The 14466-nt window shown below is 41.2% G+C and overlaps 1 protein-coding gene across 1 annotated transcript; it reads right to left on the reverse strand.

The window, feature by feature from the left end:
• Positions 1–5249: 5249 nt before the first annotated feature.
• On the reverse strand, positions 5250–9411 carry LOC111863004 (endocuticle structural glycoprotein SgAbd-2-like). Its single transcript, XM_023848926.2, has 4 exons — positions 9370–9411; positions 9071–9198; positions 7471–7731; positions 5250–6256 (listed from the first exon to the last, which is right to left on the reverse strand). The coding sequence occupies exons 1-4, from the start codon at positions 9376–9378 to the stop codon at positions 6241–6243; spliced, it is 414 nt and encodes a 137-aa protein (XP_023704694.1). The 5' UTR covers positions 9379–9411; the 3' UTR covers positions 5250–6240.
• Between the last annotated feature and the right edge of the window lie 5055 nt (positions 9412–14466).

Genomic DNA, 14466 nt, shown 5'->3' on the forward strand with positions numbered 1-14466 from the left:
TCTTACAACACAGAGAAAGAGAAGGACAATATTTTGTGTCATAAGGTATTATACACGCTGTGTTCGGCGTCTTTTCCAAACATTCCCTTGACTTCTTCCCATCAGTTCTATGGTTGTATAACTTTATAGTTCATAGCACTGTCATTACACTACATAATAATTAATTATAATTAATCAAACAATCTTTCATTTCATGATATATGACTTCACGCTTCTTGCTACTTCACGAAGAGGAAGTTGGGCCAATTTCGCAACTCTAAGTACAAATGAGGCAATTTTAAGTGTAGTGAGACTGAAAGGGTCTCTGAACGACTATCGATACAGCTCTGAAGTTAGAGAAGTAACTTCAAGAAGCTTAATCCTTCTTGAGAAGCTATCAGTCACTCAACTGCTCAAGAATTTCCCAGTCTTTCTAGAACACGAAAGTTCATTACCATGTTCACAAGAACCCGCCACCGGTCCATATCCTGAGCCAGATTAATCCAGTCCATAACACCCAATCCTATTTCTCAAAGATCCATTTTAATATTATCTTATCACCTAAGTAGGTAACTGATCTTTTTTTATATATAAAACATAGCATGTTTCGTCCTCCTGCGTCAGTGTGGTACATTACCATAAACTGTATTATTGAAATGTCATTATACTATATGGACCCAGTTTCTCAGTTGGTCTAAATGTTCTCCATGTGTTTTATAAGTATGAACGAAAAAAGTTGTATGGCGAATGGTAGCTGATACGTGTAATAATTGATAATACAGTCAGGATAGACATTCATTGCTAGGCAACGACTCGGTAAACACAGACCCGCGGCAACGAATACACAAGGAAAAATCGAATAACTTCCTTTGCTAGGCAGTGGCACCGTAAACACGCAAAGTGGTTATAAAGAAGAGTTCATTTGAGGCCGTTCAGTGAATAATCGAGTTTCGAGACCCCAGCCTGTCGGAATATGAGCTTGTGAACAGAGGAACTGATTTCAGTTGGCAGCTGCAGAATAATGGCAAGAAAGGAATTAGGCTGCGGATAGAAGACTTCATGTGTGATTTGGAGTGACAATGAGAAATGTTGTAAAGCCGTTGCCAGGATACGACTAGTAAAGGCTTAGAACTCTAGTGCATGTTTAACGGTGAACTGTAAAGTGTGTAGATCAGCAATAGCAGTGTATTGCCTGCAGTCCCGGATTCTGTGTATAGGGTGTCGATAAATCCAGTCATCCAATCCAAAACCCGTCTTGTAAGTCACGCACACGTGACAATACGTATTATTCATAGTAAGGTGTATGTGAATTGTGATATTTCTAATAAACGTTACTCTGAAAGCCGAGATAGCCCGGTCAGTACGGATACTGACTGCATGGCTTGGGTTTGATTCCCGGTAGGTGCAAGAGATTTTTTCTCTTCTCTATAGCGTCCAGACCGGCCTTCTATTCTGAGTCGTCCAAATGGTCATTTTCCATTACATTACTTCACGAAATGTGAGATCGCATTTCGTTTTTCTCTCGTCCGATTTTATGTCCGGGTCACTGCGAAGTTCTTGGTCGTTTAAAACGCAGGTTACTGAGGATGATTTATTTTACAAGCACGTCAGACTAAACTTTCATATCTCGTGATGATTCCATGTAACAGGCAGAGAATATGGGCAAATGGGACATCTCCAAATACACACCTGTAATTACCGTGGGCATGTTTTGATTGGAGCCACCCCCAATGGGACGAGATGGATTTTCTTTGTTGTACCGGATCTGTTGCGGTCGCCCTTAGCAACATACGGGTCACGACAAGGTGGGATGCATCCTTCTACTATACGGAGCGCTCACATCAAAATATGGCCTCCCATCACCTTTATACTTTCGCACACTACAGAATAATTGCCTGTCAGCCCAAGTTGTAATGTACAAACAGATTAACAGATATTTGTCAAATAAATTCAATTAACTGCCAAATAGACAAACATGACTCAGAAACCGTTGCCGAACACAAGGTTCCTAAGCATTACCTCATATTGGTCTGGACGTCATGGAGTAGAGAAGAATATGTTGCTTCTGTCGGAAATCGAACTCCGGCTCTTTGGTCTAGCTTAGTCACTATGCTGACTGAGATATCCCAGAAATGAGCCTTATTTTGTAGTTTGTATACATATTCTGGGGCCGCATGTCCATTGCGTGGCCTGTATCCCTTTCAGACTTCGGACCCACGATTCTGCTCACGATAGTGTTTCATAGATTGGGAGGGTAGGAAGAGAAAGAGGAGATGTACTTACTTACTTACTTACTTACTTACTAACGGAGCTGAGCCCTTCTTGAGGAGCCGCCAGTTCTGCATCTACTCAAGAATTTCCCAGCATTTTATGCAACCCGAAGGTTCATTGCCATGTTCACAAGAGCCCTCCACTGGACCCTATCCTGAGCCAGATGAATCCAATCCATAGCATCCCATCCTGTCTCTCTAAGGTCTATTTTAATATTATCGACCAAACTACGCCTTTGGCCACGCCATAGCTCAAGCGGTTAGTCGCTGGTTTCACACCGCGGCAGCCCGGGTTCAATTCCGGGTCTGGTCAATTGGCATTTGTGGTGGACAAAGTGGCGTTGAGGGGGGGTTTCTCCGAGTACTTCTGTTTCCCCTGCTAATCTTTAGTCCACCAAATTCTCCATCATCATACTCACCCGGGGCAGGCTACAATAGGCCAATGAGTGGCCGCCGTGCCGAGTGGACCTAGTTGGACTCCACCTCCCACTAAGCGAATTAAGAAAAAACCTACGCCTTGGTCTTCCCAGTGGTCTCTTTCCTTCTGGCTTTCCCACCAATATCGTACATGCAATCCTCGTCTCCCCCATTCGTGCTACATGCCATACCCACCTCATAGGATGGGAAATAAGTGGAAAAAATAAAGAGAAGGAAGAAGTGCAAAAGGAAGATGATGGAGGAAGAGAGAGACGCAGATGAGAAAGGAAGGGGAAATGAAGAGGAAGCGAAAGGAGAATGAGACGAAATATGGAGAGAAACATGGAGAAGAGAAGGGAAATAGAGATACAGAAGAAGGGGAACTGAAAAGAAAATGATAATAAGAGAAGAAAAGAAAAGAAAAGAAAGTGAGAAGAAGAGGCAGAGGAAGGAGAGAGAAGGCGAATGATGATGAGACAGACCAGACGAAGAAGTAGCTATCAATATTTACGTCTTCCTAATTTTTGTGTCATCACTGCGCTATATTTGTTTACTCTTATGATTTTAGGAATGAAAAGCTACTAAATTTTTGGTTCTTTCAAGCTTTTTCTTACAGTTTAATCAAGACTTCTGGAACCCTTTCCGCCGACGCGCCGAAATATCTAGAACACTCGCGGTCAGGCGTAACCTATTGTTACTGAATTTCTAGAATGTGCCTGCCATCTGCACTCCTCGAACGGTACTACTAGAGAGCGCAGCAGGGAAACAAGAATTGCAGGGGCGTGGGATCTGATCTGCGGATGTTACGAGACGAATGGAAGAAAGGAGTGGGACTTTGTAGTTCAGTTGCAAGGAAAGTAAAAGTGTAGAACAGGTCATCATTTCAGGATTTCATGGTTAGGCCTACTTTCCATAGGAGTTATTTGGAATACCCTTGGGGCCGTGTTTTTAACTTAATTATAGTAATTGGCTAATATTCCTAAGCATAGTCTTTTTTGGTGCTATGGTTTGTCACGTAGCCTCGCAGCAGACCTGGTATGAGCAGGCTGCCATAGCCGTAACTCTCTGGACTTCTGTTCGGGGGATGCTTGGTTTGAATTTTGTATTCGATTGTATACCTGTAGTCCGGATACTGACAACTTCGAAAATTGGATAATCTTCGAACACTTAAAATTTCGGATAATTACAAATGTTTGAAAATTAGGAAAAATATCTATATTTGCAATTGAAGTTAAAATTTGGAAGTTTCTTTTAAGCCTTCCCAAATTTTGAATCCAAACGAAGACAGCACACACACACACATACCCAGCAGGCCCAGCAGTATAACACACGCAGTCACAGGAGCAAGACACAACAAAAAGCACAATAAACACATGAAAATAGAAAGAGTGCTCCAACAGAAGAGGATAAACGTGACTTGAGTAGTGAATACGACGTAGGAAAAATCCTGAACAATTTTATATTTTAATATTTAATTTTTAACATTTATCAATATATATGATAAATATATATTTTAATTATTTTAATATGAAGACGACAAGGCATGTAATGAACTAGTTTAACGTTAAGCAAATAAGCACCTGAGGATGGCACTTTTGTGCGGAAACATGTAGTGCGAGTGAGAGTGAAGTAAATAAGTGTATGCACTAGAAGACGGTGAAATAAATCATGGACAGTTTTATTTTATTTTTTCCAGTTTGAAAATTATGTGCCACGGACACCCGAACAGTAATATGACGGCAACCATGTTGTTTTCTGCATGTCTGTTAATTTCTGTGGAAACTGTTAACAGTCTGTGTAATATGGATGCTCTCCCAAGGAGACTTAAAGATGGTTCGAAATATTTCGGGCGAATTTGACTAAGGTGAACACTTAAATTGTTTATTTCATTAGCATATAAATATATCAATTCGGCTATTAAAATCATTTTAACGAAATATGGTAAGGTTTATATTGGTATTTTTGGCCATATTCAGAGGAACGTCTGCATGATACGACCCGTTTGAGACATCTGGTATAAATAATTCCCAACTGATTCATCTTCAGATCTAACAACATGCATTTCCTTTGGCTTGAGTATGTCACTGTCACTCGCAAATTCAATATTCGATCCCAGTACAGACGGGCCATGGGTTGGACGGCCGAGGAATCAGGGTTTGATTCTGGGCAAGGGGTAAAGATGTTACTCCCTTCCACCGAGTCCAGACTGGCTCTGGGGTCCACCCATCTTCCAATTTGTACTGGGGGCTCTTTTTCTAAGAGTAAAGGTGTCGGAGACTGAAATTTCGATCCTACTTCCATACCATTCTTCTTGATATCATGGAGCTTTATAATTTAAACACAGAGACAGTTGCACCTCATTTTACCTGCGCATGCGTAGTTTGCCATACACCAAGTGTGGGATTGTGGGAAGTAAATTATTCATATTTATTTGTACCACATATGTAGGTATTTATTGCACAGAGGATCTATAAATATACAATATTGAAATAAAAATTATATATAAATATTTGTATCATAATATAAACAAAATTCTACAAGCTAAACTTTCGTTTTTAAAACAAAACACAATCGCTCTGGACACGGAAGACCAACATTCAAAATGAGAACTATTAGCATGACTACGAGCAGAAAGTAACACAGCTCAGTGATACAAAAACTGACAGCTAATATTCATAGCTAGATCTAATTATACAGAACACAATGTAATGTATATTCTCGTAAATTACCCATATACTCTTAAATAGTGCTTAAGTAAATTGCATATTTTATGAAGAAAGTTATCACCAAAGTTATGTACACACATCCTCACCTTATGGCTACTTAACACTATCATAAGGGAAAAAATTAAATACCTTGTTTTATTATGAGTTTTGAGTCCCTAACGATGATTTCAGTGAAGATTACTGTTTGGGGATTGGCGCAATTAGACTGGTAATTATTTTCCAACTATTCATAAGAAAAATCTTCTGTCTCAGTATTCATTTAGAAGAGATTTATACTCTGAAGATGGAGTCAGCAGGTTTCTACGAAACATTTGTAAATATCTATAATACTACCCGTCGTCACATTCCAGAAGACATTAAATTTCAACTTAATTACAGAAGTTTTAATTGCATCCGTAATGTAGATCTTTGACTATAGTCATAACGCACACACGTGTTAATGATGTGTGTCACAAGGCCAAGAAATTGAAATTTCGTGAAATTTTGAAAATGTAAACACGAAATTTCTCCCTGACACGGTGATGATGTAATATTTTTGTAGAGGCCCACATAATTTTTCTTCAAGATTGAAATCTCCTGGAATGTAGAGTTGTGCAGTTTGGTAAATTTCGAAGTAACCTGATGCCTCCATCTTCAGGGTAGTACATGGCTATTAAAACTGCGCGTCACCGAAACGTATATGACCGTGATCTTAATACTAACCACTGTGGAAACCTGAAATCTCATTAAAGTGTTTTCTTACTAAGATCTACCAAAGTAAAGATATCAAAGCTTTACAACATGCGACGTTGCTAAATCTCACAGGCGACGTTACTGTTCATGTCCATGTCAAGCAGAAGTGATGGATCTTATTTCCTATAGTACCTGTGAATGAAAAAATACATGTCAAAAAGTGATACATTGGAACAGTGTGCTGACATATTTTCACATGGCATTTAAATATTTTGCCATATACAGGGTCATGAAGGGGAGCCGGGATAGCACGGTCGGCATAGCGACTGCCTACGGACTGGACGACCGAGGGGTCCGAGTTCGAGTCCCAGTAGGGTCAAGAATTTTCTCTTCTCCACGTCGTCCAGACCGGCTCTGGGACCTACCCAGCCTCTTATCCAATGGGTACCGGGTAGAGCGGCCGGGGCGTGAATCTGACCACTCCAACTAGTGCTGAGGTCAAGAAAATGAGGATCTGTACATTCACTTCCCCATACGCCTTCATGGGTTAATGCTTAATCAGTTAAGCACGGAGATAACTTTACCTTACATGGTCATAAAAATTACGCACTAGGTGTAGTGAAATTACTGAACTTGCTGTCAAACGGTACGTAAAAATTTTGAGTTCTTTTTAGGTTAATGATATCCCCAACCAGGCTGAAGGAAATGGAAAAGGAAATCACAGATTCAGCGGAAAATATCATTAAACAAACACTTGCTGTGGTCACAGAAAATGTCAGTTTTCCTGTAAACACTACTGGAGGAACATTGATCTTATATTGAATATATTTTTTATATTAATAAAACCTCCCATGATCTAGTAGTGTCGTAACATCAGATCCAGCGCTATGAGTGTAATAGGTGACCAAATATAGGCATTTAAAACTACCAAGAAGGCGGTATGTTCTTTCAGTATGTAAGTTTACTTTCAGTGGACTGCAAGATGTTATATCCCAGACGATATAACTCTTGACAGCCATCGCTTTGAGGGTCTAATCAAACAAAAACAAACAAACTACGTGGCTTTAGTCCGCAAGCGAAATATACCGACCGAGCGACCGCCGCTTGTCGGCGAAGTTAGTGCCAACTTTAGCGGATAGAGTGTGTCGCGTGGTCAGTGCAACGAATCCCCACGGCCGTTAATTTCGGGTTTCTAGACCGAAGCCGCTATTTCCTTGAAAAGGCTCCTCAATTATCATCACGAGGCTGAGTGGAACGTGTTCCAGACCCACTACTTCGCAGAATATCTGGTAGCCCCGGAGTCTAATCATACAAGGTTATTTGAGGAACGTAGAGACAATGAATGAGCATATAAAACAATCGCGTCTCTTCTGGATCCCCTGTATAATATGAACATATTTCATTACCTGGTAGGGCCGGGGCGCTGAGGTTGCTGCTGTAGGTTCAGAGCGCGGGCGATGGCTTCTGGAATTGGTGGGGGTGTCGGCAGGTGTGCGCCCTCAGCACGGAATCCATTTTCATCGGCTGTGTATGTTACAGTGTAGAGGACACCGTCAGGCCCTGTGTACGAGAAGGATCCTGTAGCAACCTGTGCCTCCAAGTCCTTCTGTCCGGCATTCTTCAGATAACCCTGCTCTTGCGCCACAATGCCGTTTCCTGTCTCGTAACTGCAAGAAAACACATTTCATATTGACACGGACAGTATATACAGCTTTTTTCTGAGTACACTAACAAACACGGTAACGTTAGCAAACTAACTTTTGGAATTAATTCTGGCATTCCCATTCTAAAGCGAGAGCCAGGATAGCTCAGTCGGTATAGCGACTAGCTACGGGCTGGACGACTAAGGGTTAGGAGTTCGAGTCCCAGTAGGGTCAAGAATTTTCTCTTCACGTCGTCCAAACCGGCTCTGAGGTCAACACAACCTCCTATCAAATTGGTACCTGCGGCTATTTCCCAGGGGTAAAGCGGCAGAGGCGTGAAGCTGTCCACTCACCTCCAGCTCATGCCTAGGTCAAAAAATGTGGATCTATACATCCACTCCCCCATACGCCTTGATTGCGTAGTGCTTAATTAGTTAAGCACAGGAGCAACTTTACCTTTACCCATTCTTAAGCTGGACACAGATATTTTCCATGATGTCGCAGTTTTTGTTTGTATTAAATTTTTATCCAAAATTGCATTCTTTTTTGCAATTTTATATTTTTATATAACCTCTCCCTGCCATAATGTGAAAACAAGTTTTATTGTTGAATAAAATTTATTCTCATTAAAGTAACGTCATTATTTCAAATTGCTTAATAAAGGGAATATACTTTCATATGTCGTGTATACACAAGAGAATTTGGGACAACAAAACGAGTCACGCTTGTTACAATTTGTGCGTGCCAGTTTTGTGATAAGGGCACACGATTTAGTAAAGAACAGCTTATATTGCACAGGTTATCGAAACAATTAAAAATTTCTTACATGTGTTTTAAGCTTGAATAAGGACCCGGAATATCTCAGTCAGCATAGTGTTAGATTAAGAGCTAAAACATTGGGAAATCGAGGGTCAATTCAAGCTGAGGGAAAATATTTTCTCATCACCGCAACGTCAAGACCTGTACCGATACCCACCCAGAGAAGGGGCGCTGGGGATACCTCCCGCGGAAGTAATCCACCCGGAGCGTGAAACTGACAGAGTTATAAATAACCGTCCCTACCTGCCACAAGCAGGGGCACTGTGTTACGTGTCGGAAGGTCGCGGGTTAGATTCCAGCCGCACTATGGCCCTGGGGTCGACTCGGCCTCTAACAGAAATGAGTACCAAGTATTCATTAAATAATTTTCCTGGGGAGTAAAGCGCGGCCGGCGCGTAAGGCTGACAACCTCACCGCCATCTATGAGCAGATTGTCTAGGAAATATGGGAACCTCGACATCTCACAACCATATCGACCTCCACGGCCTGTCACAGGGATAGCTTTACATTACTCGCTAATCACAGAACGCCATTCATTACTCACTTGTATCTGTAGGTGCCGTCATAATTGACTTCATTGTTGTATTGGATGATGGGAACTGTCTGCAGGCTGCTGTACTGACCTCCCCTCTGCGCAGTAACTATGCCCAGTGAACTCAATATTAGCACCATCTGCACACACAAATCCTATTAGCTTTTTTCAGACAAAAATATATGTTATGGTTATTCTAAACCTCTGGCATAATACAAAAATTATTCAAACGTAAATATATTTTCGCGATATTTAATTCAACATATCAATTTATCCAACGAAATTTCCAAACCGCTACTCCGTATTCCTACCAGCTTCATGATGACTCTTGAGTGATGATGATGGCTGATGATTTGAAGATGCAACAGCGCTATGAATTCTGATCGAATTCTCTTTGTATTTATATCAGAGGAGGAGGAGGGATCTCGTCACAGCAGGTGAGGTCGATCTGAAGATAGGGTGGAAGTGGGGGTATGAGAAAGTGTTGAAATGCGACGGTTACATTGGAACGTGGAAGCCAACGAATAGTACAGGGATGCTGCTCCGTGCACAGCCTCTTCAAGGTCATTTCTTTTGGAATTCATCTCGGATCTACATGAGGATACTTAGGTCATGGGGCCACTTACTTTCAAATATAAAGTTCGTAGCAACGTAAATGAGACACATGGCGCTGCGAATTACGATAATTCAATTCAATTATTTATTATTTATGTGTCGAGTCAACAGCCGCAAAGCCAATTACAGACAGAGCGCAGTGTAGTTAAAAGTAATTACATTATAGACAAACACATTATAAGAAGAAAGCAGTCTTCTGGGATTTGGCACCGTGTATATGTGGTGTTAACCGACGTTTCGGAGGAACGNTGACCATATATATACGATATATAGTATATATATCCGATTAATATGAGGTGTACATTCAAACTTAGCGCCTTTCCTTAACCTAACTTTTATGTGACTAAATGAGATATTTTACATATTATCTTACTTTGTGTTTTTAGTTAGGATCACGCATTTATGTCGCTCTAATTCAAATGCAATAGGACAGCGATTTATAAACTCATTTTGCTGGGAACGGTTCCTTAAAGCAAAACATTGTATGTACAAATCAGCCCAGAAACCAGTTAACCTAAAATATTTTTTGTTTAGATTTTTCTTAATTCGCTTATTGGGAGGTGGAGTCCAACTGGGTTCACTCGGCACGGCGGCCTCTGATTGGCCTATTGTAGCTTGCCCCGCGTGATTATGATGATGGAGAATTTGGTAGAATGAAAATTTGCAAGGGAAACCGAAGTACACGGAGAAAACCCGCCCCAGCGCCACTTTGTCTACCACAGATCCCACTTGGCCAGACCCGGGATCGAACCCGGACCGCTGCGGTGGGAAGCCAGCGACTAGCCGCTTGAGCTATGGCGCTGTATCAGAGCGTTGTGAGTTGTGCACTGAACATGGAGGATTTCATTTCAAACACTCTTTCTGAATTCAGGAGATTATAAGATAATTGCTATCGTATTTTAGGGTCTATTTTAATAATTAGTTAACTAACTTTAGGGTCATCCTGTGTATTGGGAACTAAATTTGATAGAGCACATTTTCATTAATCTGAAATCAAAGGAAAGCTTAACGTAACACGTTGAAGCCTAGCGCACTGGAATGGAATGGAATTCATGTTTGTTGTGTAGCTTGTTTGGTTTGTAAACTATAAAGCCTGTAATTTCTTTCGGTTCTATGTGAAGCTGACCACTCACCTCCAACTAGTGGTGACGTCAAGGAAATATGGATCTATACATCCACTCCCCCATACGCCTTCACGGCGCAGTGCTTAATTACTTAAGCTTAGGGATAATTGTGCCTTAACCTTCGGAGGGCTGCTATAAACGTAGTTAAGTGTCTGCAGTGCCAATTCAATACCTCGCAAAATTAACGCCATTTGCTGTTTCTCTTAAGCACGTAAGATTATTTGTTAAAAATTGTATACCATTGAAATTCATGAGCAGAGAATTTACCGACTGATCCACTGGAAAGCCATCGTGGTGCCCTTAGATTCCATGGCATGCAGTTTGCAAAATCGCTCTAATAAAAAGTTGGATAATTTTTTTTTAATCTCGACCAGGAAACCGAATATCCTGACCGAAATCTTTCTTCGTTTTCGTTAGTAGAGCGCTAACAGACACTCAGAGACTTTAGTTGTTTATATAAAAGGTAAAGCTATCCCTATAAAAGGCCGTCAAGGCCCATAGGGTTGTGAGACGTCGAGGCTCCCATATTTTCTTTAGACAGTCGGCTCACAGATGGTGGTGAGGTTGTGAGCCTTACGTGTCGGCCGTCCTATATCTCCAAGAATATTCCTGGTACTCATTTCTGTTAGAGGCTGAGTCGACCCCAGGGGCCATAGTGCGGCTGGAAGTATTAGGTCAATCGAAAAATCCACCTCATCTGGATTCGAACCTGTGACCTTCCGGCTTGTAGCATAGTTCCTCAACCGACTACACTACCGCGTGCCACCTTTATGTATATAAGAAACGTTTAATGTGTTTCGGAAAATATTTTTAAACTCTTGGACTGCTCATCTTTTGAGAGATGATGTCTCCATTCCCAGCAGGCGCGAGAAATTTTTCTTCTCTCAACAGCGTCAAGGCTACTGAGGAGCCCACTCTTTCAATGAATTGGAGGGGGAGTTATTTCCTCTGGCGTGAAGCTGACCATTCATTTAGATTGCAGAGTTGCCAAAAAGTCGACTAACCTGAATTAATCTCTCATATTAACGGAATGTTCCTATTTCAATCTTTCAGACAATTTGTAGAGCGGTACCACATTGTGAATTGTGCATTGGACATGGGGAATTTCATTTCGAACATTTTTTTTGCAAATCCAATAAGTAATAAAGAGATTTGTAACGTATTTTAATATATATGTTACTAATGAGTTAACTGAATTTTGTGGCATACTCTGTTGCCTATAATAAGAATTGTGGAACTGTACCTCCACTTCCATATCCGTCTTATTGTGCGTGGTGCTCACCTAAGCACATGGATAACTTTACCTTTAACTTACTCCGCCCCTATTCTCGCTTACTTTACAATTAAATGTTACATATGCGCCTATGTAACATCGTTGTTATGGTAAATACATGTTCTTCCTTTTCTCACGTGTTACTTTCTATGAATCCATCTTTTCCTTTCCTTAGCGAACTGAGATATTAAGGAGTTATGCACGGTAGCTAAATGCCATTGCACAGATGTTCGATCTCTCTGTTTGTCTCTCAAAGCAATTGCACAAATGAGCAAGGGCCTGTGATAAATGAAGCGGTCCATATAAAACCTTGCATAAGAAGTTAACTTCGTGATTTGTACGGCTCTGCGGGTATTAATGAAATATTTGGATCTCGAATTCTGTTACTGCAGGCTAGGCAACTAGCTTGTTGTTCATATTGTCACGTGTATGGGTGACTATAGACGGGGTTTGGATTTGAGAATGGATTTATTGAACACTTATAAACACGACTCGGAACTACAACCGATTGCAGCGCCACCGATAATCTCCACAGTTCAAAAATCAACATAGAATCTACTAAGCTTTTTCCCAGTCTGCTGTGTCTGCACCAGCCGTTCCTTGGCAACGGTTTCTAACAGTGGAGATTCTTCAGCTTCACGCGCTCAGGTCCTCTCGTCATAGCCTCCCGTGCAGACCACAGCTAAACTTATCCCTTGCTTATAACATCTCGGTATGGACCACATACAAAACACGCCGTTTTCATTGTTGTGGTTCAACTGTTGCATTATTAAGAATATGCTGCCTAGCAACAGAAACTTGCCGTTGCCCGGAAACGGTCGCTGTTCACAGAGTCTCTGGTTAGCAACGGGTCCATTCGCCTCAGTGTTGATATTGATTTGAGGGCTGCCTAGCAACGGGAACGTGTTTACCGAGCCGTTTCCCAGAAACGATCGCTGTTTACAGCGTCACTGCTTAGCAACGGTTCTATACGCCACAATATTGATTTGAGGGCAGTATATTTTTCAGTTTCGCCAAACACCGAGTCAGCTAGTAGGTCGATTCTGAATCCGTCAAGATATCAGAGCCCCACGGAAATCCCTGGTTGTGTTGCTGGAGCCTGAGCCATCCTATCTGTAACGCTACAGTTCCTGGTTACATTCCACGTCACGACTGCTCTTCCTTCTTTGTCGGGTTCCCTCCAAATGTCAGACAGATTGTGCTTGAGGTTGCAGCTAACCTCGACTTAATAACATCACACTCTATTTCATTGTTATGGGAGGTACGTACTTGTGTCTTGATAGATGTGTACATGTCGTGAAACTTCTTAATGTGTGCTCTTTCTCCCTTTGACTGAAATGTTGGAATTGGAGATGTGTTCCTGCTGACTGCTTCTTTTCCTCTACGGCTCTAATTAAAACGGTCTTTTGACCTACCAGAAATAATGGTAGATACATAAATATCTTAGGAGCCGGCGTAGCGTAGTCGGTAGAGCGACTGACTACGGGCTGGAGGGGTCGGAGTTCGAGTCCCGGTGGGGTCAAGAATTTTATCTTATCCAAGTCGTCTAGACCGGTTCTGGGGTCCACCAACGCTCCTACCCAGTGGGTACCGTGGGATAAAGCGGCCGGGGCGTGAAGCTGACAATTAACCTGCAACTAATGCCGAGGTCAAGAAAATATGGATCTATACATTAACTTCCCCATGCGCCTTCATGGCGTAATGCTTAATTTGTTAAGCACAGGGACAGATTTACATAAATATCTTACATATTGACAATAGAGTTCACAACTTAAAATAAAACTAGTAGCAACTATGCTACCAACCATCGAAGTACGTCACCGACGCAAGCGCATAGGCTATCTTAATATCGTAAAACTAACAATTTGTTAGAAAAAGCGACTAGTTTCTGTTTATTTCGTATCTTTATTCTTAACATTAGTACACATTCATCCGAAATTTCTCTAAGGTCGAATTCATGATTCTTACTGTGAATTTTATTTTCATATTATACAGGTTACTTAAGGGCAAAATTCCGAAATCTAAAGGTCCATAAGGAAGGGGAACAAGTTACTTGAGTTTATATAAACTGAAAATCAGTCACGTCAAAGAATTCGCCTTGTTTTGACTGTATGAATTCTTTCCATGTATGTTAGGTACACACCGTTAGCTCCTTGCATAATTTAATGAAATTATGTAAATTATGAATTAGGAGAACTGCCGGAGAAAGTGACCAGGATGTCCTGTGTGATATTTGATGTCCTTACAATGGTGAACATTCTCTCACATTTTCCCCTGAAGATGGAGTCATCAAAAATTGGAATGCTTCTACAAGGAGTTATAAGATTTACTATATTTCGGTGTAAAACAGAATTCCCAAATTTCGCTAAATACTTTAGTTCATGGTCCCGCATGTC

The sequence above is a fragment of the Cryptotermes secundus genome, unplaced genomic scaffold (assembly GCF_002891405.2).
Source record: "Cryptotermes secundus unplaced genomic scaffold, Csec_1.0 scaffold1016, whole genome shotgun sequence".
Lineage (NCBI taxonomy): Eukaryota > Metazoa > Arthropoda > Insecta > Blattodea > Kalotermitidae > Cryptotermes > Cryptotermes secundus.